Here is a 25968-nt window from a genome sequence, read left to right as displayed (position 1 = left end):
TCCCCCATCCCCAGCACCAGACCTCACTGTGAAACAGAAGTTGAGTGGGCTCAGAGCTCATCTAGTCATACTGCATACTAAAACAATGTGTGTTCACTGCCTGGGATTTTACAAAATTAATAATTTTAATAACAATTTTAAGGGCCTCATGTACTTCAGGTTGCAACTTTTTTGATGCCAAAGCTTGGCATTGAATTATGCTGTGTATCCAGACTGCTGCTGACACCACTTGATTTGTGCTGCACCTCCACTGGTCTTTCTGGTCATAGCTGCTGCCTCATCAGTGCAAAACCCACCTACATAGTCCATTTGAAACTTTCCTCTGCTATGAATGTATCAAGGGTCTTGAATATTTCCTCCGTGGTTGTTTGGGTTGGGATTTTTTTGCAAAATAGAAGTTCTTCAACTATTGGACCAGCTGTGACAAATCTCTTATAACATAGAAGCTGAGCCATATTGGCTATGTGTGTGGATTCATCCAGGTGCAGTGCAAAATATTGACTCCTCTTTCCTTGGTCTATAAACTTGGTCTATCCTGGACGTTTTCTGCATCCACCAGTGCATCGACAGATGGCATTATGTGACATAGGAATGGTTTTCAGTGTCATGGCTGCGTGCTCACTAATCATAATTCTATACATCTACTATTGCTGGAAGTAGAAGGGCCTTGCCTATGGCGTGTGCCTGTTTGCATTTTGCACTTCACCTGGTCACAATATAAGATGCTCCTATGGCTTTGTGAGGAGCAACTGTTTCTTTAGACAGGACTTTTTTTTTATTCCCAAACACCAGGGGCTCCCCCATGAACCATTTGTGGCTCCCCAAGGAAGCAATGGCTGACAGTATGGGAAGCACTGACCTAAAATACTAGTATAAAACTCCCATTGATTTCACTGGAGCCAGGATTTCACCCTTAATGTACAAATAGCAAGATATTTATTGCCAGTGCCTATTTATTTTTGATTCTGGTTTCCATTTTATTTGTCAATCTTCTGCTTTTCCCCTTGAGTGCTGCCTTGCTGTAATAACAGTGAAAGCACAGCCATTTCATTTGTCACAAGTTTGGCATGACACTGCCATCTTTACTTACAATTTCTTTTTCCTGTCAACTTTGTCCTTCATTGGCGCAGCCCTACTTATCCCGTGGTGTAATTAAGTCTGTGTATCTCTAGCGGTGCTGTATCACTTTCCTTTAGCCTGAAAAAGTTAGAATCATGGAAATTCTGTATAATCTGTACTTTTATCATCACTGACTCAAATTTATTCCATTCAGCCTCTTGAGATGGTTTACAAGATTTTAACAGGGAGGTTCCCAGACTTAACTTTACTACTGTAAAATACATTGTAAAATGTGACCGGCTTAGTAGACTAAATTATTTTGTGTGTGTTACCATAATTCAAATTCTGACTTAAAATTCACCTCTACTGCACTACCTATAAACCACTCAACAATAGCTAGGCAATTGGTGTGCTGACACTTTCACTTATTGAGCTAGTTAGGATTGTTTCTCTGGTTACCTTATCCTCCCTCAATTTATTTGTTTATCCACCTGTTATTGTCTCCTCATATGGTGCAGCTAGATTGTAAAGTCACTGAGCCAGGGACACTCTGTTTATTATGTCTGTGTGCAGTACCTAGCAAAATGAGACTGGTTGAAGGCTTCTATGTGGTACCATAATATACAATAATAATAATAAATAATAATAAATACATTAATAGTATTCAGAATAGTTTGTTCACAACTTACTTCTTTTCTTCGTGGTTACATTGTGTTCTATTCCTTGGCAGTAAAGAGAATTGAACTTTCCAAAGTGTGTAAGTGACTTAGGACCCTAACATGCATTTTCAAAAGCAATATAACCACTTTAGCAGCCTCCGGGAGTTGCTGAGTCCCTAAGTGCCTATATCACTTTTGAAATTGGCACTTAGTGTCCTAAGTCACTGAGGAACATTTTGAACTTTTACCTGAAAACTCAATGTGTAGCTTTTCTGCTTGAAATAAGAGCAGCGCTAAAACAAAACACAGTCAACTTTGAATCCCCTTTTAAATTCAGTATCAACTCTGTATCCATCCTTTAGCTACGCAGCCATCTCAGAAAGGTCAATATACACATACAGAATCCGCCCCAAAGTCATCAGCTCCCACAGTGTTACTCCAAATCCCCACACATCACTAGCACTGGAAATTTCATTGTTAACCAAGCTTTCAAGAGCCATCTACTACATTGGCCTGTTTTCATTATCTCCCAGACAATGATAATCCATGGGGAATAGGTCTTGGGATAGCACATTGTCTGAAATCTTAACCTAAAGTGCATCATCAATGACCCAGTTTCTAGCAGCCAGGTCTTTGTGAGTGACCTCTCTTCTGGCTAAATAACTCATTCTACGGGTAATCTGAATAGCCATATGAACAAGATCCTGCTGGGAAATTGCCTGAAGATTGTTGGCCTCTACGAACTTGCACTGGGGCAGAAACAGCTTAAGGTTCCCCCAGTTCATGTAAGACAGCAGCATCATGGGTCTCTCCCCATCTTCTCTACAGACCTGGGTGATAGGGAACAGAGTCCTCTGAATTCCCCTTATACAGTAATTTTAGAAACTTTATTCTTGCAAATACATAACATAGTCATTAATTTGTCCTTTTCATACTGCAACACATTGGGATCGTATAGGAATCTGTATCTAGAGGCTGTCTCTGGTTTGCCTGATAGGCTCCCATACACAACTGTGTGAATTTACAGCTAAAACTAGAGACAAAGTTTCAGCCTTTTAAAGCAGCAAGTTCCCCCTGTACACAATACAAGACAACTGTCCTAGTTCCAGAGTTCCAACTGAGCAGTGTCTTCAGTAAGGCAAAAATGGAGTAAGTTGTACTGAGTGCAAGCAGTGAATATTTGCATTTGTCTACTCTATGCTTTTATGAAACAATGTAGTATATAACCATGAGTACTCATCAGAAACAAACTGGTATTGTTTCAACTATAAACAATACTGCTCTATTCTAGCACTGCACTAGTCCAGCTGAGTAGTTAACTCCTTGGCTATCTATCCAGAGATAAAAGTGAAACCATCTTAAAATATCTTTCTGATTAAATAGAGAATACATACTGTTTTGTTCCCACTGATTTCTCAGCAATCAAAAGTAGCTTGTGTTTCCTGGCAGTACATAAACAAGGGACCCAATACTAGGAATAGTCATGAGGCACTGCCTAGATGCAGGGAGTTTAGCAGCATGTTAGATTCAGAAGATGGATCCCCTCAGAACAAACTGGTGTCCATTCAGAAATAGGGACTGGACCAGACTGTTGACAGAGATCTTTTACAGAAGATCAAGTCCAAACCCTGCTTATAATGTAGATTCCTACACTATGGTGTTGCACATCAGGGATACAGGCAGAGATGGCACGGTTGACTATGGAATGAAGCAGATAATAGCATCTGGACATTTATTTTTAGCAAGAATGGAGTAGACAGGATCTAGGAAAGGGAGAGGCACCTGGATGGAAACTAGGAAACACGAGAAGGTGGGGAAACAAGAGGAGAAAAATAGAAAATAGGCCACACTTCAACAAGGTGGGACAACTCATATACACCTCTATCTCGATATAATGCTGTTCTCGGGAGCCAAAAAATCTTATGGCGTTATAGGTGAAACCGCGTTATATCGAACTTGCTTTGATCCACCAGAGTGCGCAGCCTCCCCTCCCCCTCCCCGGAGCGCTGCTTTACCACATTATATCCGAATTCGTGTTATATCGGCTTGCGTTATATGGGGTAGAGGTGTAGTTACAGTTAAGAATGAGCTAAGTGCTTTGAGTGGCAGGGGCACGCATGGCGGTGGAGGCACAAAGTCCAGTACCTGGGCTTCCATGTGTAAATTGCCTTAAATGAGACACCTCAAATTGTTCCCAACACTCAATAAAGAAGGTATATGTACCCTTGATATTTGCACTTCCTTATGATCCTCAATTCTCAAGTGCTCCAGAATGGCCTTGTATATAAAAAAGCTGATGCAATTGCAGTTTCAATCGCCAAAAGAATATCCTGCAGCATCAGTTTTTTATAGGCAAGGTCCTTCAAAGTTTTCAAGCCTAACACCTGCTGCTTGCAAGCTGGGAACCAGCCACAGCATGCTGTGTTGTTTTGTGTGGTGTTGGGCTATAAATGTTAACAACCACCCACTTTAAATCCCCTGGAAAAAGAAAATTGCCTGCATGGTAGCTGTGCAAAATAGAATATCCCACAGAAATGGTGCCCTTAATTTTGCAGTTAAAAGAAATTCATAAAAACTGATCTAATTTTAATAAATCAAGCTTATAAATCTCAGATTTACAAAGTATATTTCAGGACCTACACAAACCCTGTGTCTCAGGTCAGTTATATATTATGATATCTCCAGAAATGACACAGCAAGAACCTTTTTAACCTTTTTAATACCTGGAAGAGAAACAAGAAATCCTACTTAATCATTTTAACTGCATAATAGTTTCTACTGAATCTGAGAGGTTGCATCTGAAGGAGCCTCTTTGGCTAAAATTAAAGAACATCCTTCAGAAAATGCAACAGCATTAGTTTCCTGGGACTAAGAGACAAGATGTGAAACATTTTATGCATAGGACAAAAAGTCAATTAGAGGAGAGGTGCAGTGTAACGTAAAATATATTCTAGTTACAAAGAAGCGTAAAAGCAGCTAAAATACGTTTTTAAAGTGTGAAATATTTTTAGAGAGGAAATTAATCACATAGGAAGCAGTTATCCTGACATTCTGGTGATGAAAGTTAAGGCACAAGGAATGCAGCTCCAGTTATTTTTATAACACCCACAAACATACTAAGCTTTTCTCAGAAGACAAATAGAAGACAGGTTCCTACCTCAAGGAGTTCACAGTCTAAATGGTGAATGCATAGACAAGGGAGATTTTAACCAACAAAGGGTTAGGGTGAAGACAGACATAGGTTATGGAAATATGATGACAGGGACCCTAGCCTTGCAAGCTAATCTGCAGAGGTGGATCTCTGAGCCCATGGAGAACGCCATACAGATCACCTTGTGGGAATGGGGTCATAGTCACTCAGGTTAGATACATCCAGGTGGTTCACAAAAATATTTCTAAAAACCTGAACATATTTTTTGTAGGAAGTCAGTTTTCAGGAAGAACCTGCATACTTTGGAGCAAGCTGGCCTTAAAATTCTGTGACAGAGTCCTTCACTTCTGGGGCACTTTGGTGCAGCAGACTGGAGACTATGTGGCATCTTCATTTAAGTTTTTAAAAGTAGGTTTTTCCTGAATTAAATAAGAAAATGAATAGTACAATCAGTGCCTTTGACCCCTGTGTTGTTTATTTTGATATTACAGTCCCCACCAGTTTCTGATGCGGGATAAGCACATTTGTAAGATGTTTCTGCTAAAAGAATCAGCAGTGAAATATAGTCATTAACATTAATGACATCTTTAGTTTTAAGTCTTAAGGTATATTTAGTTAAAGTGTAATCGATAGGTTTCAGCGTTAACATACTGAGATGACTGGAGCAGTTCATGCTTCTCTGTGATATTATTTCAGTCTGTACAGGCTCCAGCAGACATGTTAGCATTGTGCTCTGTTCAGGCATAAGGAGGTAAAGGAGATGGCAGAATGCAACAGGGAGGAAGGAATGAGCAAAATATCATCTTTTTTCACTCTAGCTGGGTCCTAGCATCCACACAGATTGTTTGTTCCTCATTGCTATGAAGCAACCCAGCAGTCAGCCCTGGGCAATCCACTTTGGCTCACACCCCACTTGTTGGGACACACCAGTCTAAGGTATTTTAATCAAGGGATGACATTTCTTTTATTTACAACATTTTAATGCTTATGTGTTAAATTACTTTTCCGTTGAATATGAACAGATTTTGTTGTTGTTTTTTATTTTATAAGGGCCTACCTTAGAAGCTGAGCTACACTTAATTGGGTAGCATTTAAATAAAAAGTTCTTCTCATTTCTCTAATCGATTTTCTCTTTGGCAGGAGATGACAAAGTAAGGCTCTTATTGCCAAGTTCTCACTCTACTCAGGCATCCCAAAATACATTGCAGTGCTGACTTCATTCTCTCTTAGGAATAACTCCAGAGTAAGGAAGCAACCTGTGGGCTGGGAAGCCAATCCATTTTTCCCCAATAGACAAGTGTGTTGAACATTCTCATTTTTATATTCTGTGAGGTATATATTCCATAGGGTATAGAATATTGGGTATAAAATAAGAATACTGACAATGTTAGAAAGTTGTTGAATACACAATTCAGTCTGACTCACCTTTCCCCACAGACAGGCTTTCTGCATTTGCATTTATTGTAGGGGTCACCAACCCAATATATACTAAAATGTCTTTGTAGAGCAAGAATGCAACATATTAATGAAAGCAGCCACAAAAAAAGTGTGTGTGTGTGTGTGTATATATCAGTGTTTCTCAAACTTTTGTACTGGTGACCCTTTCACATAGCAAGCCACTGAGTGAAACCCCCCCTTATAAATTAAAAACACTTTTAAATATATTTAACACCATTATAAATGCTGGATGGAAAGCAGGGTCTGGGGTGGGGGCTGACAGCTCGCGATCCCCCATGTAGTAACCTCGCGACCCCCTGAGGGGTCCTGACCCCCAGTTTGAGAACTCCGAGTCCTGATATATACGATACTATAATTTCACATGAGGATTGGCCAAAAATAGACTGATCATTAGAGATGTGTATTGCCGAATGTCTTCGCAACACATGTTACTGAGCATGTGTGCACAAGTACAGCAGAGGATTCTACCAGGTACTTTGCAATGTATTCTGTGCAACTGAGATTGAAAACTGCCTCAAACATTTTCAAATTTTCAGGAGCAGGTGTACTATAGGAACAATCCCACACTAGATCTAAATAGATTTTTTCTGTCTCTGATTCCTGTAGTTCTTTGTATACCAGTTGCCAGAGTATTCCCGGGTCTACACCAACTTCTGACAGCGTAGAGCTGGGTGGCAAAAAGACATACCAAGGAAGGTGTAAAGGATCCTTAGTATAAATGAGAATCAGGCCCATATAAGGATACACACACGCATATACTTTTAGCAACACCCACAACACTTTAAAGAACATCTACACTTTAATCCTGTTGCATGGCAATTCTTCGTTAAGTTGGCCCTGCCATACAACGCAAGATGCTCAGACTGAGCAACGGCAATAACAAAAACACCTCTCAGGTTATTTACATAGCTTTTGTTCAGCCAAAAAATGACACAGCAGCCAAGTCTCTGGCCACATCCCCTTCATGCAGTTTAGTAGTCTGCAAACTCTAAACAAGATTTTAAAAAACTGAACAAAACATAAGCCAGGCAGATCTTGCCTCTCTAGAGCTCTCCATCCTGACTTCAGCAAACCCATCTTTTTCTCTCCTGATAATGGCTGAGTCCCTTTTAAAGACCCTCTCAGCTGAAACTTTGAAACCCTAGGTTTTAATCTAAAAAATGAACTGCTGCCTGGCTTTTTTTGTGCCTCTTTCTATAGGGATGATAAAAGGCAGTATAAAGTATAAAGGCAAGCTCCCCTTGAAGAGGCACATATCTCATCACTGCCAACTTGATTTTTGCCATGCACAACATATGGTGAACCAGGTGATATTGCCTGTAATGTTGATTTACATTAGACTGGCCTAAAATGACACTGAAAGTTGGCATCCAGTGTTTGAACCCTGACCCCATTGAGTACAGAGCCATTATGCCTATGGTTGTGCATGTTTTATGCCTTCAGTACTTAGGGAATATCTCAAAAATTGTTATGCATCTTGATTAAGCATGTAGGGTCACACATTGCTGTACGTCATCACAGGCAGGTTTTTATTACAGTATACAGAGCAGACACACTGGCATGATTTCCACTGAAGATGGTTTGCAGCACTGGCTCATGGAAGTTAGAGATGGAAAAAGTCATTAAGTCCATCTCTCTGCCCAAGCAGGAGTGATACCGCTGGACTGGGCTGACCCTCCCTCCCACTCCCACCATTTGTTAGCAAGAGCCAGTTCATTGTTCTGAGGCAGCTGTTTCACCAAAAAGGTGAGCGTGTCTCATTTCATTAGCCTTTTATATATTCTAAACTACATAACACCTGTCCATTTTCTTGTGCTTCATATCAAAGCATATAGAAAACTGGAATACATTTCACACTCAGTACCCTGGTGTGATCCATACCCTCCCATGAAGCTGTAAAAAGACAGTCTTCCAGGAATTCAAAAGCCAGCCAAGAAAATTGTGGGTGCTAAATAGTTGGCATTAAAACACAGTCTTTTTACCACAAAAGAACTGCTGTGGGGTATTTTGGATATTTTCTGATACCCTGGCCTGAGTGCATGCAAGCCAAGAGACTTGTGTATTATAACGGCAAAGAGAAGCTTTTATTAGGGAAAAGGGAAACTAGATGGACACTAATAGGCTAGAAAGCAAAAGAGTCCTGTGGCACCTTATAGATTAACAGACGCATTGGAGCATAAGCTTTCGTGAGTGAATACCCACTTCGTTGGATGCATGTAGTGGAAATTTCCAGAGGCAGGTATAAATATGCAGGCAAGAACCAGTCTAGAGATAACGAGGTTAGTTCAATCAGGGAGGATGAGGCCCTCTTCTAGCAGTTGAGGTGTGAACACCAAGAGAGGGTGAAGGTCCTGAAGTTCCAGACTTCAAAGAGAAACTGCTGAGCTTGAGTTCATTTGCAAATTTGACACCATCAGCTCAGGATTAAACAAAGACTGTGAATGGCTTTCCAACTACAAAAGCAGTTTCTCCTCCCTTGGTGTCTATCAATCTGATCCAGGGAAAAATTCCTTTCCAAGGTGATCAGTTAGGCCCTGAGCATGTGGGGAAAAGCTACCAGCTAGACACCTGGGAAAGAATTCTCTCTAGTAACTCATAGCCCTCCCCATCTAGTGCTGTTGGAGATATTTGCTAATAGCAGTTGCGGATGGGCCATATGCCACTGTAGGCAATTGAATCATACCATCTCCTCCATGAATTTATCAAGCTCAGTCTTGAAACAAGTTAGTATTTTTGCCCCCACTACTCCCCTTGGAAAGATGTTCCAAAAGTTCACTCATCTGATGTAAAGCCCTATCAGGGACTACTTTTTTAATCCTGCTTCCACCCTGCCCTGCAATATCTACTCCCACCTGCTCCTGCATTGTTTCTTTTTTATTTATCCCACTCCCAGCCGCAAAAACCTTAGATTCTGCAAATCCCACAAGAGAGACCAATTCCCCCGTGCTACCAAAAAAACCCAACCCACCACGATTGGTTAATATGTTATATATACAAATGGAATTCAGATACAATTTTTACCACTAAAAGAAAAAAAACAAATCTTGCTTTAACCATGTAAAAAACCACTTTAACTCCTGTTAAGAGACATTAATCTCTTTCAATCTCTCACTTAAATTTAAGTATTAAAACCTTTATTTAATAAAAAAGAAAAACTTGCTTTACACTGCTGACATTTTATTTATGACCAACTGATGAGAGATTTAATGTTTTCCCACAAATACCATAGTCTGATTTTTTTGCCCATCCAATCCCACCCACAATAGAACATTTTACCCGCTCCCGCTATTATGGCAGTGGGTCCTATGGGATCCCAATCCCACTGCAGGGCTCTACTTTGATGGTTAGAAACCTTCATCTAATTTCAAGCCTAAACTTATTGATGGCCAGTTTATACTCATGTGTTCTTGTGCCAATATTGCCCTTAACTTAAATATTTGCTCTCCCTCCCTGGTGTTTATCCCTCTGATTTATTAATAGAGAGCAATTGGATCTCCCCTCGGCCTTCATTTGGTTAGGTTACACAAGCCAAGCTCCTTAAGTCTCTTCTTGTAAGGTAGCTTCTCCAGGCCTCTGATCATCCTAGTAACTCTTCTCTGCACCTGTTCCAGTTTGATTTCATCTTTCTTAAACATGGGAGACCAAAACTGCACACAGTATTACAGATGTGGTCTCATCAGTGCCTTGTATAACAGTACTAACACTTCCCTAACTCTACTGGAAATACCTCGCCTGATGCAGCCTAGAATTGCATTAGCCTTTTTTACAGCTACATCATATTGACAGCACATAGTCGTCCCTTTCCCCTCTTCTGTTGCTTCCAACTGATATGTCCCCAGTTTATAAAAAATTCTAGCTGTTAGTCCCTAAGTGCATGACCTTGCACTTTGTACTATTGCATTTCATCCCATTCCTATTATTCCAATTTTCAAAGTCATCCAAATTTTCTTGTATGACATTTCAGTCCTCTCTGTATTGGCAATACATCCCAATTTTGTGTCATTCACAAATTTTACTAGCTCATTCCCACTTTTGTGCCAAGGTCATTAATGAAAATGTTAAATAAGATTGGTTCCAAGAACAATTCCTGAGGAACTCAACTAGTAACCTCCTCCAGCCTGACAGTTCACCTTTCAGTATGACCAGTTGTAGTCTCCTTTTACCCGGTTCCTAACCCACCTTTTGATTCTTATATTAATCCCCATCTTCTCCAGTTTAACTAATCATTTCTCCTGTGGAATTGGATCAAATGCCTTACTGAAATCCAGGTAGATTACATCTAATGCATTTCCTTTGTCTAGAAAATCAGTTATCTTCTCAGTGATCTACTTTTTGTAAAAATATGTTGTAATTTATCCCAATTGCCTTTTTTACCTCTATGTCTTTAACTACTTTCAAAATTTGTTGTAAGACCTTGCATACAATTGAGGCTAAACTAATGGGGCTTGTACTTTCCCAGATCACTTTTTTTCCTTTCTTAAATGTAAGCATAGGCATTGACGCTGTGGGTGCTCGGGGGCTGGAGCACCCACGGGGAAAAATTAGTGGGTGCTCTGCACCCACTGGTAGCCAAGCTCCCTTCCCCCCCCCGCCCCACTTCCTCCTCCCTCACCCTGAGTGTGCCACATCCCCGCTCCTCTGCCTACCTACCAGCGCTTCCTGCCCAGCCACCTCCAAACAGCTGTTTGGTAGCGTTAGCACGCTCGGGTGGGGGGAGGAGCGGGAACGTGGCACACTCAGGGGAGGAGGCAGGGAAGAGGCAGGGCCAGGGCGGGGATTTGGGGAAGGAGATGGAATATTGGCAGGGAGGGGGTGGAGTTGGGTGGGGACTTTGGGGGAGGGGTGGGAAGGGGTGGGGCCTCATGGAAGGGATGGAGTGGGGGCGGGCAGGGGGCGGGAGCAGAGCCAGAGCACCCATGGGAAAGAGGGGAAGTCGGCGCCTATGAATGTAAGTATTAAATTTGCAATTCTCCAGTCATAAGGTACAACCCCTGAGTTCACGGTGCCATTTGAAACACCTGAGAATATGATGAGCCAGATCATCAGGTGGTATAAGATGACTTCAACAGAGTGACGCTGATTTATACCAGCTGAGGATTTAGCCTTTCGATGTGGAAAAAAAAATTAAAAAATCAAGATTTGTAATGGAAATAGCTAGCTAATATTATTTTGCTGCCTTTAAATCAAAAAACTGTGAAAAGAAATGTACAGCTAAAAGAGAGAATTGTTTGCTAATGATAGATTTGAACTTTCTTAAGGTAATGGTTGGCCATGCTCTGCTTTCCCAATATTCACAAAGCAAGTAAGGCTCAATCAATAAACCCATTCCTTTGTGAACTATTAAATTATACATATTGCTAATGAATAGTCATTTAATTAGCACAGGAGCATTCAATTTAAAAGCTGTCTAAAATACACACTGAACATAAAAAAATTAGCAATGACTTTTCAGCTGAAGCCGCATTTGAATATGCTATTGTCAACTTTTCTGTCTTAAAGTTAGCCTCCTTGCTACATTTGCAGCTCAAATGCTGATACAGCAGTATCCCATTTATTACAGAACCATTGCTATATAAGAGTACGTTCTTCTAAAACATATGAACAAGTTACTTTTTTGCATGAATTACCTGAATTAGTTCATCGAGCTCCGATGCATTCACACAGGAATGCTCAGATACAAATGTCTGCTTCTGAATCACAATGGTGGCTCTTTGGGAAGTTTCATGTGGCTGCTCCAGGGCTTTGAAGACAGTAGCTCCAATTATTAAATATACAACAACTACCAGAAAAATCGTTGAGACCGTCTTCCATTTCATAACATTAATAGCCGAATCACATTCCTCTCGTGACGAGAGCACTGTGGGTTTTGTAGAAAATGATAACCGTGGTTTGGAGTTCTGAGTGGCAGATTTGGGATCCAGCAAGTCAGGTGCCGCCACTAATAAAACAGAAAAAGAATGTTAATGCTGACAGCCGAGGACAGAGGTGTATTTAGCTGTACACCCTTCTTGCCAGAAGGTTACAAAGATCCTATTAATTCAAACTAGAGTTCATAGATAGTTGTATTATAAATGCACTTTACTTGTACACCATGTTATATTACTACAGAATGACTGGTTTCAGCAACTGCTAGGACTAATAACATGCTATTTATATGAACACACATGCATACACACACTTGCATTGTTTACTATGTATATGTCCTCTATAAATATTCTGCAAGTGTAGTTCTAACATACAGTATTTTCCCTATTTTCGTGTGTTCCTTTGAATCAGTATAAAAAGGTATTTTTCTGTAGAGCATCCGCACATCTTGAATGTGCAATCTTAGGCATTGCTAATATGCTTCTCAGACTACATTTTAGTTCAGCATTAAAAAACTATTGGGAAAACAGGACTTACATACCCTCAAGTCTGCATTCAGACACTCATTAGAATATTTGCAGTTCACTTCCAAATTCCCCACACAGGTAACTATAAAAATGATTCATTATGAATCCTAACACTTCGAAAGTGTTGGCTAAACCCTTTTAGGAAATACCAGGAACACATGCGCATGCCTGTTGGAAAAGTCAATCATCTTATTATAGGATATTTGATTGTTTACTGCTACAAGAAACCCACTGGGGCAGTAATGATCACCTGCGTGTGTTATCAAGTAGCCCCATAACGCATGTGATTACAAGTAACTACACTAGTAATTATATAAGAATAATCCACATCACATACACTTAAAGGTCCCCTGAGGGAAGATTGCAACAACAATATAATATTTAAAATTATTAATATATTTTGAATGGCTGCAACACCACTTTCAGCTGTTGTGAGGAAGGCCTACTTCTAAATGTAGATTCAAAAGTCTCTCTCCCAGGTCTCTGGAAGCTGGGAATGCCCCCAGAGGAGGGAGGGAGTGTCATTTTCCACAGTGATAGGATCTTCTTTCGAGCACTCGCTGGAGGTTAACCTACAGGGTTAGAGGAGCTCTCATTCGAAAATAATCGTGCAATACAGGTCAGAAGAAAGGCAGACCTAGGAAATTAATACAGTGGACCTGAACCCTGGGGAGGAGGGTTAGAGGATGAAGAGGCAGCCCCAAATGAAAAAGCTCCGCTCGTGCCTCGGTGCACAGCTGTGATATAGTTACTTTTCAGCTACCAGAAAACTAGAATCTGGTTCTAACTAACTGGGAGCATGAGACCAGAATGCAAATACCCTTTAAATGCAGTGGGCATGGAACACTGTATGAAGCTATTGATATGCCCCTGGACAAAAATCGATGTGTGTGGCTAAATTTGGAAAGGACACCTGATTTAATAACTGCTCCTTCAAGCTGTGCTCTCTCCTCTGATTGACACGATTTGTGATGGGGGAAGGGGCGGAGGGGAGCACCATCACATTTTCCTTTCAGTCAGAGCTCCCCTTGCCAGTCAGAATTTTTCCTACTATATTATCACGACCCTCTGTCCAAACCCAAAACTGGGGGCACCTCCAGCTACGCCAAGCCTTGTGCTGTAGACTAGGAAACTGCTCCTCTTTCTGCCTGGCTTCGACACTTGCAGACAGACACGCACGCATCCTAGCACCATGAAGAAGGGCAGACCTGCCCCCCCAGTTCTCCTGCTACACTCCCCTTGCAGCCCGCTGAATGCAGCTAACAAAGGAGAACAGGATGGCTGCGAGGCGCCCTAAACTGATCCACCCAGTGATGCTCCACATCCCTCCCATCAACTTCCCCAGCCCCCTGCTGACACCCATCCACCTTGCCAGGAGACGGGATAATGCAGTTGACAAGGACATTTTCACACCCCCGAGAGGGGCAAAATGTGGACGCTGGGCCCTGGCCCCTTTCCTCTCCCCCTCTCCCCAGCAGCCAGCTTGCAAAGATGCGCTGGATTTAAAGCGCTTGCAAAAGGCATCCTTGCAGAGCTGGGTTTGGCTGGAGAAATGGTCCGGGTGGGAGCCCGGAGCCCAGCCTGACCCTCCCGGACAGGAGGAGCTACACCCACCTTAGACAAAGGAGAAGTGTTAGAAACAAAAGCCAGGCGGGTGTTTAACCGAGCCTGCAAAATCCAGGACGGAGGCACAGGAAGGAAAGGGGCGAAGAGAGGGACTGAGCAGCCCTGGGTCCCTCCTGCGAGGAGGCATTGGGAAAGCAAGGGAGCATGCAGCATTCAGACAGACTTTGATCTAGAAACGCACGCTATTGTGCCAGTACTCACTTCTTATTTACAGACCCGGCGCCCTCTCCTCGCTTCACGGGCAGGCATTTTTTCAGGGTTAAGGTAGGTGCCGTTTGACCAAATGGAAAAAGAAAGAGCGAGAGAGAGAGAGAGAGAGAGAGAGAGAAAAGGACCAGACCCAGGGCGGGTTTGCTGCTGCTGAGCTCAGATTCAGCGCGGAGTGGAGCCTGGCATTCTCCCTGTCACTGGAGGGGTGTGTACGATCACGGTGTGTGTGTGTGTGTGAGAGAGAGATCACCCTGTGAGAGAGATCGCTGTGTGTGTGTGATCACCCCGTGTGTGTAATTGTCCTGTGTGATCGCCGTGTGTGTGTAATTGTCCTGTGTGCGTGTGTGATCACTCTGTGTGTGTGTGATTGCTCTGTGTGTGTGTGTGTGTGTGTGTGTGTGATGGCCTTGGCTGTGTGTGTAAGAACACCCTGTCTCTGTGTGAGATCGCCGTGTGTGTGACCACCCTGTGTGTAACTCACTCAGGCACCATGTGTGTATCAGCCTCTTTCAATGTGTGGCTGCCAATCCCTGAGGTGTGTCTGTCACAATCTCAGTGTGTCGGTGTCTTTCGGTCTATGTGTGTGTGTGTATCCGCGTCCCGCTCTCAGTCAGTGTGGGTGGGGGCCTGTCTCCTCTCGGCCCCTCTGTCTTTCTCCCGTGTGCATCTCACAGTCCTGGTGCCTGGTTCTCACGCGGTGTCTGTGCCCCCACTCTGTCACTTTGTCTCAGGCATTGGGCGTGGGGTGCCTGACTCTGGGTGCAGCTGCCTGCCTTGAGAACTGTGTGTGTGTGTGTGTGTGTGTGTGGGCGCCAGCTCCTCTCCTCATTCTCTTTCCCCCGGTGTATCCGAGCCGCAGGGTGCGTCTCCCCGTCCTCTCTACCCCAACTCCAGCGCCAGGGGCAGCTGCACCCTCATCTCGGTGAGCTGCTCAGGATTTCTACCTGGCCAGTGCCCTAACAAGGCACAAAGCCGAGGGGTGCAGAAAGCAGTGGAGAGAAAAAAAAAAAAAAAAAAAAAAAGCTGCTGGCACGGAGATATTTATAACCTGGGTGATGTCCCCCTGCCCCACCTGCCGCCCCGCACCTCCCCTGAGTGTCCCCCCGCCCGACTTGCTCTCCCCCCCCCCCTTCCTGGCCCCGGAGCAGAGCAGCTCCATGCTGCCTCCCTTAGCAACTGCTGCCGCAGGGTCCTAGTGCCGCCCCCCCTCCACTGCCAGGGCAGACTGACTCTGAGCCTGCCCTTCCCCCTCAGACCCTTTCATTTTCCAATGGGACCCTCCAGCAGCACAGGGGACCCCCTGCCTGCAGTCACCGCTCCTGCCCTTTGCTGGGCAAGGAGGCAGCCCCATCCCTCACCCCCAGTGAGGCTACAGTCAGGGGCAACAGCAGGGGAGGAGGCGCACGCAGCACCCCCCCGGCACCCACCACGGGGGAGGTGAGGGAGATTCCTGGACCTGAGAGGGGCCCTAGGAGCACATGCAGTGACAGTGGTGGGGGTGAGTGTGCTGCTGGGGGGGCAGGAAAGGGGGGCTCCTCCCCCAGAGTTTGCTGCTGCCGGCAGGGAAAGGGCTGAGGGGAGTCGTCCTCTCTGGCCCCTGTCCTGGAGCAGCCTGCCTGTACCCCAAACTCATCCCCAGCCCTGCCCCACCCCAGAGCCCACACCCCCAGTCAGAGCTTTCACCCCCCACTGCACCCTCAACCCTCTGCCCGAGCCCTGAGCCCCTCCAGCACCCCAAACACCTTATCCCCAGTCCCAGCCAGAGCCCTCATCCCCCCGCACCGACCCTCTGCCCCAGCCCTGAGCCCCTCCCATTCCCATTCCCAGCCCCAGCCCTCACCCCCCACACTCCTACTCTCGCCCTCAGCCCCTCCCACACCCCAAACCTCCCATTCCCAGCCCCAGACAGAGCCCTCACCCCTACTCTTGCCCTGAACCCTTCCCACACTCCAAACCCCTCATCTGCAGATACAACCCACAGCCCTCATCCCTGCACTCCATCCCTCTGCATCCCTCCCAGAACCTGCACCCCCTCCCGCTGCACCCCTCCCATTCCCGAACTCCCTCCCAGAACCTGCACCCCCTCCCGCTGCACCCCTCCCATTCCCAAACTCTCTCCCAGAGCCTGCATCCCAATCCCCTGCTCCAGCTTAGGGCCTGCACCCCAGACCTCCTCCCTCCCTCACCCAAACTCCCTCCCAGAGCCTTGAGCGGGTGAGGGGGCAGAGTTTGGGCGGGGGCGGGTTCTGGGCACCACCAAAATTTCTACAAACCTGCCACCCCTGATCCTGCCCTGCAAACCTGAACTCCCAGCATTCTCAGGACACATGCTGATCCCTAGTGGCCACTGCTGATATTCAGCACCTCCCTCCTCTCTTAACCTGTGAGTCCCTCTCTGGATTGGAACTGGACTGGAACCAAAGACCATCATGGAAGCAACATTACCAGCCCAAGCAGTCAAAAATCATGAGTTGACCCTGCAAAATCACAGGCTCTACCGCCGCCGCTTCATTCATTCTTCAGTCCCTTCCGAGAGGGACTGAAGGACCCGCCACCCAATTGCTGCCGAAGAGCTGGCCCTGGGGGAGGGCGCAATTTTATATTCTTGCCTCGGGCTCCAAAATACCTAGTTATGGCTCTGCTACCTGGCCCCTTCGCTCGGCAGCGCAAGGACCAGGCTGAGGCAGATGCTGCAGGGATGAAGGGGGGGAAGAGGGAGTTAAGAGAAGAGGTCCGCGCAGGAAAGATAAATCCCAAACTGGTGGGCGCTGACTTGGGAGCCCCCGGGGGAGCACAATGGGGCTGAGGAAAAGCCAACAGCCATCCCCACCACCGAGACACAAGACCTGCTTCTTGTCTTCGCCACGGCCCCTAGGGGATCTTCCTCCCACAGCTTCCCCAAGGGAACTTTTGAACGGGACGAAATATCACTATAGCCAGCAGAGTCCTCAGGCCAGGCTTGGGAAAGTTTGAGTGTAGCGAGCTCCCACATCACAGGGACCCCGTCTATTTCTTCCTCCTCCACAGCTCTGCGTTGTAACCCCCCGAGTCGATACTTTGCTGGGAGGAGTTTATCACCTGGGAGCAGAGAGTCACCGCTTGGTACCTCTCCCATACCATAAACAAGCTTCTGCTTGCTTCCAGTTTAAATCGGCACTATAAAGGAGAGACTCCGCTTCCACTGAGATTTTAGCCCTTGAGACTCATGAGATTATTATGTTTGTCACAGACTGATCTGAGGTCTCCTGGTTATCTATCAGCTATGACATTACCCTTGGGCCAGTTTCACAAGTGGTTAATAGGTGGATGCCCCTGCAGGGTAAAATGTATGGCCAGTATGCACCAATAAATAGCTACAGTACCATCCATCTGCCACCCTTCCTCCCCCGGCCAAAAAAAAAGTCAGAACAAATACAAATATTCAAGAAGGAAGAATAATAAATTGGTTTGGGTCACAAACATTTGAAGCCAAAGGCTGTATCATTAAAACTGCTCAAGTATGGCATTCCTCCCATAATTTATAGGCTATAATCCTCCTTGAATCAGAAGCACTATCACTAAACTGACTTATTTTAACGCCTCTCCCTCTTAAAGTGACATGATACAAATTGGACAAATGGATACATTACTGAGTTCCCCAGAACTCTGATTGCAGCAGTATCCATCATGCCAGTCTTCTCTAGGGCGTTCATGTCTCTACAAGACTCAGAGTATAACTCTAAATCTCATCTGCTGTTTCAGACTGAGCTTTGCAGACCACTCGTCACCCTTGTGGCCTAGCAAAACAGTTGTTGAGTAATAAGAGACATTGAGCCAAATAAAAAAAAATCCAGTTGCAAGTTGTGCTTAAATCACACAGTACCATTTCATTGCCTTAAGAGCACAATCCTGAAACAATATAAAACATGTAAGTAATTTCATTCATGCAAGTATTCTACTCAGACTTGTCACCCGAGTAAAATTACTCACTAGTTTAAGTAGTTGCAGAATCCAGATAGCCTGGAGGGGGTGAGGGAGGGATAAATGCTTATTTACATGACCCAACTCTCTTCCTTTAGAGCTTGGAACTTTTCATACATAAAACACCATCTTTTCCCTTTTCCCCTGAAAGGTTTGCCACCCCTAAGCCTGTACAAATACTTTCTGTTCTTCTGATGTGGAAAATAATCATTTCGCAGGATTCCTTCCAATCCCTATGGGAAAAAGAGAATGAACACTTTCTTCCATGCAGCGCTGAGACAGTAAGGAATATTATGGAAATAGTACCACATGCCTTTCTTTAGTTATCTAAATATTTTGGATGGGATTCTTTTTCCTGAGTTCTTACAAAGTGCTCAAACAGGGCCAGATCCACTGCCCATAATTTGAAATCAGTGGGAAACTTCCGATGACTTCATTGGGTTTCGATCAGGCCCTAAATCAATACATTCTGTGAAACAGGTAGAACCTATTTTGACGACACAAGAAACTCCACTCCAGGAATTACTGTATTGTACCCACAAATCTGATACCTGAGAAGCAGTCTCTAGGAAATTAATATCAATCTGTCAACTGCATACACTTATTATCTATCACTTTCCACCTGAGGCAATCACTGGTAACATTCTTGACTGACGTTTATTGCTTTCTTAGAAAGGAATCTAGTTATGCCATGGCACCCACTTTCTGTGCAGTCAGCGCTAATGCTACCAAATGTGGCATTTTTATGAGAGGCTTCTTGAAATCCAGAAAGAACAACATTTCCATTGGTGGGGTACAACAAAAAATGTTGTGTAGAACAACTCATTTTCTTGAGGCCTTCTAGAGCTCCAGCATCTATTCTGTAGAGTCATGACCTCCTATGTGTTTGTTGTAACCTACACCGCACATTGTTTGAATATTGTGTGTGACCATTTTGCCCTCAGAGTTGAAGCTGACATTTGAACAGTTTGAAGTGTCAGGACTGTAGCAGTTCTGAACTTTACTAAACAAACACACTCGAATGCAGCTCATTGCTGACAAAACATACCACCAACCAACGTGGACAGGATTAAATAATAGGCGAGGTTACAACAGGAGAATCTAAAAGGAGAATCTGCACTAGGGTTACCATATTTCAACAAGCAAAAAAGAGGACGGGAGGAGCCCCGCCCTAGCCCCTCCCACTTCCCGCCCCCCCAGAACCCCCAACCCTCCCCCCGTTCCTTGTCCCCTGACTGCCCCCTCCTGGGACCCCTGCCCCTAACTGCCCCCCGGGACTCCACTCCCTATCTAAGCCTCCTTGCCTCTTGTCCCCTGACTGCCCCAACCCTTATCCACACCCCCACCCCCAGACAGACCCCCTGGGACTCCCACACCCCATCCAACCACTCCCCACCCCCTGACAGCCCCCCCCCAGAACTCCCAACCCATCTAAACCCCTCTGCTCCCTGTCCCCTGACTGCTCCGATCCCTCTCCACACTCCTGCCCCCTGACAGCCCCCCCAGAACTCCCAACCCATCTAAACCCCTCTGCTCCCTGTCCCCTGACTGCTCCGATCCCTCTCCCCACTCCTGCCCCCTGACAGCTCCCCCCCAGAACTCCCAGCCCCCTACCCCCCGCTCCTTGTCCCCTGACTGCCCCCTCCTGGGACCCCTGCTCCTAACTGCCCTCCAGAACCCCACCCCCTACCTAAGACTCCCTGTTCCTTGTCCCCTAACTGCCCCCTCCTAAGACCCCCCCCAACTGCCCCCCAGGACCCTACCCCCTACCTGTACCCTGACTGCCCAAAACTTTCTCCACTCCCCTCCAAAAGCCCCCCCCCGTTTCTTGACTGCCCCCTCCAGAACCTCCCTGTCCCTTCTCCTGCCCCCCCTTACCCTGCTGCTCAGAACAGGGTGTTGGGCTCTGTGCCAGCCGGACACATGGCTGAGCTCCCCTGCACAACACAAAACCCGGTCCCTGGCCCTGCACAGGGTTGCCGGAGCGGGCTGCAGGAGGAGGAGCTGCCGGCCGGCTCAGAATGCAGGGAGGGGGGGGTGGGAGGAGGAAGCTGCTCCGGAGTCCAGCCCGGGACTTTCCTGCAGCCCTCCCAGCCGCTCGCTCTGCTCTGCCCGGGGAGGGGGAAATCCCGGACATTGTGAGTGCTTTACAAATTCCCCCCGGACGCTATTTTTAGCACACAAAAGGAGGACATGTCCGGGTAAATCCGGACGAATGGTAACCCTAATCTGCACAAACTCAGAAGTTCTAAAGTACGCAACACAGGGAAGTAATACAGTACATGAAAGTTATGTCAAAACTTGTCTATTACATGTTAATTACAGAGAGAGCGAGGGGACATATTACTGGCAGAATGGCAAAATTAATCACATACAGTGGCTGCTGAAAGCTGCTTAAAAGGTGGGATATGTTAAAAGTAGGTTCAGCAGAGATGGATGGATGGGAAGAGTGCAGGTGAAGGAGTCAAAGTTAAATGATAAACAAACTACATATTCATACTACAAACAGCTATAGCCAATCTAAATATAGATTTGACAAGAACATACCGGTGGGGAAATGGTTGTTTCACAAAAATACATCACTATAAGCAGAGTTGTTTCAGTGTAACAGGAAAAGGCCTGACTGCCAAAATAGCCCCATTTCTTGGGGGCACACCCTTTATTCCCCTACAAGTGCGGGGACACTTCCTGTCTGAAAGGCTAGTCCTTCCCGCTTAATGAAGAGCACCTGCATTAAGTCTGGAGTTAGTGACTCTTCCTTAGCCCTCTCACTGCTCACTTATGGCAACTTCTCCTCCCTTTCCTTCTCTGCTCGGCCTGATAAAAGGCTTGCAGTGCAGTATTTAATACTTATTTAGTCACTGATAATTTCTGTGTTCCCAAAAGATTACCACAGTGGGATTTCATTACGGGGAAAATTCTACTCCCCTCCCTGTGCAAGACAGAGTTTTGGGACCCCTGTCAGAAACACAGCATTCCAGGCCTAACCACTCAGGAGAGGCAGGATGGGGGACAGGGCAGGGCAAGAAGCTGGGCATGTTTTGCTACATGCATACATATCTATGCACCGTCTTCCTCCCAGTGAATGGGTGTGCAGCTCTGATGCTGAAGTAGTGGTTGTGAAGTGGCTTTTTTGCCTTTTTGCAACCTGGAAGAGGATTTGCACTTGAAGTGCCATGTATTTCCTTACAAATTCCTTGACTGTGATGGGACTGTTCACATACTTAAGAGTTCCACATATGCTTAAATGCTTTGGTGGATCAGGGCCTTAGAGCACAGGCTATGTGGTAAAGGATTCAGGCTGTGTGTTGGGGAATATACCATCTGGACCTATAAGCATAGTGAAGCTTCTGTGTAGCAGGAGTGGAAATTCATTTAAAAGCGTAGAAGCAACTTGAGACTTTCAGAAAAGGCCAGACCCTAGATCCCTTTGAAGTCAATGGCAAAACTTACATGAAGTTTCATTAGAGCTGAGTTCAGTATAAGCAAGTTCTACTGTATTTGGTTTACAAAGTTAATTTTAAACCTCATTTTATTCATTCAGCGGTCTTTTTTAAAGTGGTCTATCTCTAAGTTTCTTTGGAGACATTAAAATCTCCCTGTCAGGTCTTAGCAGGGCTGATGAGGACACCGGGGCCATATTCTGCCATTAAAGTGTTAGTCATATCCTTCCATGGAAATCTGCATTAATAACAAATTAATGACCTAGGGCTTGTCCTCCCACGTGCAGATGGGATGGGTATAGGCTGTTCTCAAAAGCTGTGTAGGCAGAAACCTCACAGTAAAGTTCAAATAGGGGTGCACTCAGTTTGGTGCACTGCAAACTGTACCTGGATTTTCTTCCAAATGCACATGTAGCCCAAGTAAGGTACAGTGGGGCACATTGGGCATGCCCATCACAGCGGTCCTAAACCTTCATCCACAATCTGGTTCCTAGGAGGCATAACAATTTCCAGAGTGCAGCCAGCACCACTCCCAACTTACCTGGCTGCTAAATGGTGTTGCACAGAGCTCAGCCACTCCCATTTCCTATAATGTCTCTCCTAATGTACCGCTATCCCTCTGAAGGAATGAGCCCATCGGTTCTCATGAATGTTATGAAAGACTTACTGCACTAACATTGCAGCAACCAATGTCCAATGTTTGAAATCAGACTATGTTTAATCATAATATTTTACTGAGGAAAAAACACGTTGAGAATAGATATCAATGAGTAACACCTCAATAATAGTTATAGTAATTATTACACCCCTGTGTCTGATTTACAGTGTGATAAATTATTTGCAAAGCAGCTAAACAATTCTCTCACATCATCAGTCTGTAGAAAAATGTTTGTATATGCCCGTCTATTTTCATACAACGCAGTTGTCAGTCTTAATTGGGCTCCAATTCTTTCCATCTCTCATAAATCTTATTCACATGCAGTAAGTGAGAAGCTATTTTAGAATTCATGAAGTAGTTGCTGTTGTAATTAATATTGTAAATCTGTATTTTTCTTCACTGGCTTGTTAATCTCGCAGTGGGTTTTTCTCCCAGCCCATGTCATATTATAAGATCTAATAGGATTTATTTCTCAACTTTTTTTTTTTTTTTGTATTTTCTTTCACAAATCTGTTATCCTCGGACAATCTCAGAAGAGGTAGTTATGACAAAGTCTTTGTTGCCACGCTTCAACAGATAAATGTGAATTGCTGTCTGTCATCATGTTATAGATTACTTGTGCGCAGAAAAAATGGATTACTGTTTTGAATTAATATTTTATTATGGAAGAAAAGCTAGCGGTGCTCTGGGCTGCTTCCAAAATTCATTGCCAATGTTTTTCTGTAATTAACTTTGTTTCTTTTCTTCATTTTTACCTAATTAGTCTAGATTCAGAGCAGGAGATTGACAAGCAAGAGATCTAGGTTCTATCACTGGCTCTATCACCAATTATACAAGTCATGTAACTCCCCTGGTAGATTTTCATGGCAGTCCTGGAAGACTGATGATCTAGATATATAGACATGATCCTTCTATTTTGTATACAGACAGAGAGGCGGTGATAGACTACACTAATACAAAAAAAGACATGCATATGCTATTAGATGCATTAGGCCTGACAAAACAGTCTTATTTAGGTAACATTTGCATTGACTGTAAGGGCAGTTTGGCTTCAGCAAGGAAGTGAAAGCTTTGCCTTGCAGAGCTCAGAATCTCCCTTTTACATTTGTAAAGTGTCATATACATATTTTATGGCACTCTAGTAATAGCTCCAGTGATCTCTACTACAAAATCTGTAAACAAAAATTGTATATATATATATATATATATATATATATATATATATATTAGGGCTGTCAATTAATCATGGTTAAGTCACGCGAAGACGCGATTAACTCAAAAAATTAATCACGATTTAAAAAAATTAATTGTGATTAATCACAGTTTTAATTGCACTATTAAACAACAGAATACCAATTAAAATGTATTAAATATTTTTGGATTTTTTCTACATTTTCAAATATATTGATTTCAATTACAATACAGAATACAAAGTGCACAGTGCTCGCTTTGTATTATTTTTTATTACAAATATTTGCACTGTAAAAATGACAAAAGAAATAGTATTTTTCAATTCCCTCATACTAGTACTGTAGTCCAATAAGTTTATTGTGACAGTGTGACTTACAAATGTAGATTTTTTTTGTTACATACCTGCACTCCATAACAAAACAATGTAAATCTTTAGAGCCTACAAGTCCACTCAGTCCTACTTCTTGTTCAGTCAATTGCTAAGAGAAATAAATTTGTCTATATTTATGAGAGATAATGCTGCCAGCTTCTTATTTACTATGTCACCTGAAACTAATAACAGATGTTCACATGGCACTGTTGTAGCTGGCATTGCAAGGTATTTATGTTCCAGATATGCCAAACATTCATATGCCACTTCGTGCTTCAACCACCATTCCAGAGGACTCACTTCCATGCTGATGATGCTTGTTAAAAAAAATGTGTTAATTAAATTTGTGTCTGAACCCCTTGGGGGAGAATTGTACGTCTCCTGCTCCATGCTTTTACCCGAATTCTGCCATATCTTTTGTGTTATGGTAGCCTAGGATGACAACCCAGCATATGTTATTTGATTTAAGAACACTTTCACTGCAGATTTGACAAAACACAAAGAAGGTTTCAACATAAGATTTTTAAAGATAGCTACAGCACTCGACCCAAGGTTTAAGAATCTGAAGTGCCTTCCAAAATCTGAGAGGGACGACGAGGTGGGGAGCATGCTTTCAGAAGTCTTAAAAGAGCAACATTCTGATATAGAAACTACAGAACCTGAACCACCAAAAAAAAAAAAAAAAAATAAAAAAAATCAATCTTCTGTTGGTGGCATCTGACTCAAATGATGAAAATGGACATGTGTTGGTCTCCCCTGCTTTGGATCGTTATCGAGCAGAACCTGTCATCAGCGTGGATGCATGTTCTCTGGAATAGTGGTTGAAGCATGAAGGGACATATGAATCTTTAGCGCAACTGGCACATAAATATCTTGCGATGCCAGCTATAACAGTGCCATGAGAACACCTGTTCTCACTTTCAGCTGACATTGTAAACAAGAAGCGGGCAGGATTATCTCCTGCAAATGTAAAAATATGTGTTTGTCTGAGCGATTGGCTGAACAAGAAGTAGGACTGAGTGGACTTGTAGGTGCTAAAGTTTTACATTGTTTTATTTTTGAATGCAGGTAGGGTTTTTTTACGTAATTTCTACATTTGTAAGTTTAACATTCATGATAAAGAGATTGCACTAAAGTACTTGTATTAGGTGAATTGAAAAATACTATTTCTTTTGTTTTTTTACAGTGTAAATATTTGTAATAAAATAAATATAAAGTGAGCACTGTACACTTTGTATTTGGTGTTGTAACTGAAATCAATATATTTGAAAATGTAGAAAACATCAAAAATATTTAAATGGTATTCTATTATTAACAGTGCGATTAATTTTTTTTAATTGCTTGACAGTACTAATATATGACACTGGAAATCACCAAAAATAGGATTAGTCTTTGTTACATAGTAAGCCATAAATACAATTTAAAAGACACAAAATAGTCCAGACAAATGCAAGAGAAGAAAATACAGTCCAGACACTATTAAGAAAGTATCACACAGGCAAAATCAGAGAACTCGCTAGCAGAAATAAAGAAAATTGATGAGCAGATATAAAATGGGGAACATTATGTATCTTCTATGTTTTAATAGCATCTGACCCATGCCAGATGGCAGCAGCTATAAAGGACAGCATTTGTGATAAATATACCGGTATATGGAGTATTTTCAAATGTGCATATGAGACTCATTTCTGGTAGTCTGTGTGTATTACTGCATGGAGATCTGTCTGGGAATGATGAGGTATATTTTTTCTACAACAAAAGGCATTTGGAAGAAGTCATTTTTTATTATAT

The 25968-nt window shown here is 43.7% G+C and overlaps 1 protein-coding gene across 2 annotated transcripts in view; it reads right to left on the bottom strand.

Moving 5' to 3' along the window:
* The window catches only part of KCNK2 (potassium two pore domain channel subfamily K member 2), a 208440-nt gene that overhangs the window by 113983 nt on the left and 68489 nt on the right, over positions 1-25968 (bottom strand). The window contains exons 1-2 of one of the 2 annotated variants that reach the window (XM_034764516.1): positions 14547-14661; positions 11955-12265 (exon numbers count right to left, since the gene is read on the bottom strand). In XM_034764516.1, the coding sequence (XP_034620407.1) occupies positions 11955-12265; position 14547 (312 nt within the window). In that variant the 5' untranslated portion in view covers positions 14548-14661. Of the gene's footprint in view, positions 1-11954; positions 12266-14546; positions 14662-25968 lie in introns of those variants that run through there. The other variant, XM_034764515.1, reaches the window with a different exon arrangement.

The sequence above is a fragment of the Trachemys scripta genome, chromosome 3, assembly GCF_013100865.1.
Source record: "Trachemys scripta elegans isolate TJP31775 chromosome 3, CAS_Tse_1.0, whole genome shotgun sequence".
Taxonomy (NCBI): Eukaryota; Metazoa; Chordata; order Testudines; family Emydidae; genus Trachemys; species Trachemys scripta.
This window is presented reverse-complemented; position numbering and strand designations above follow the sequence as displayed.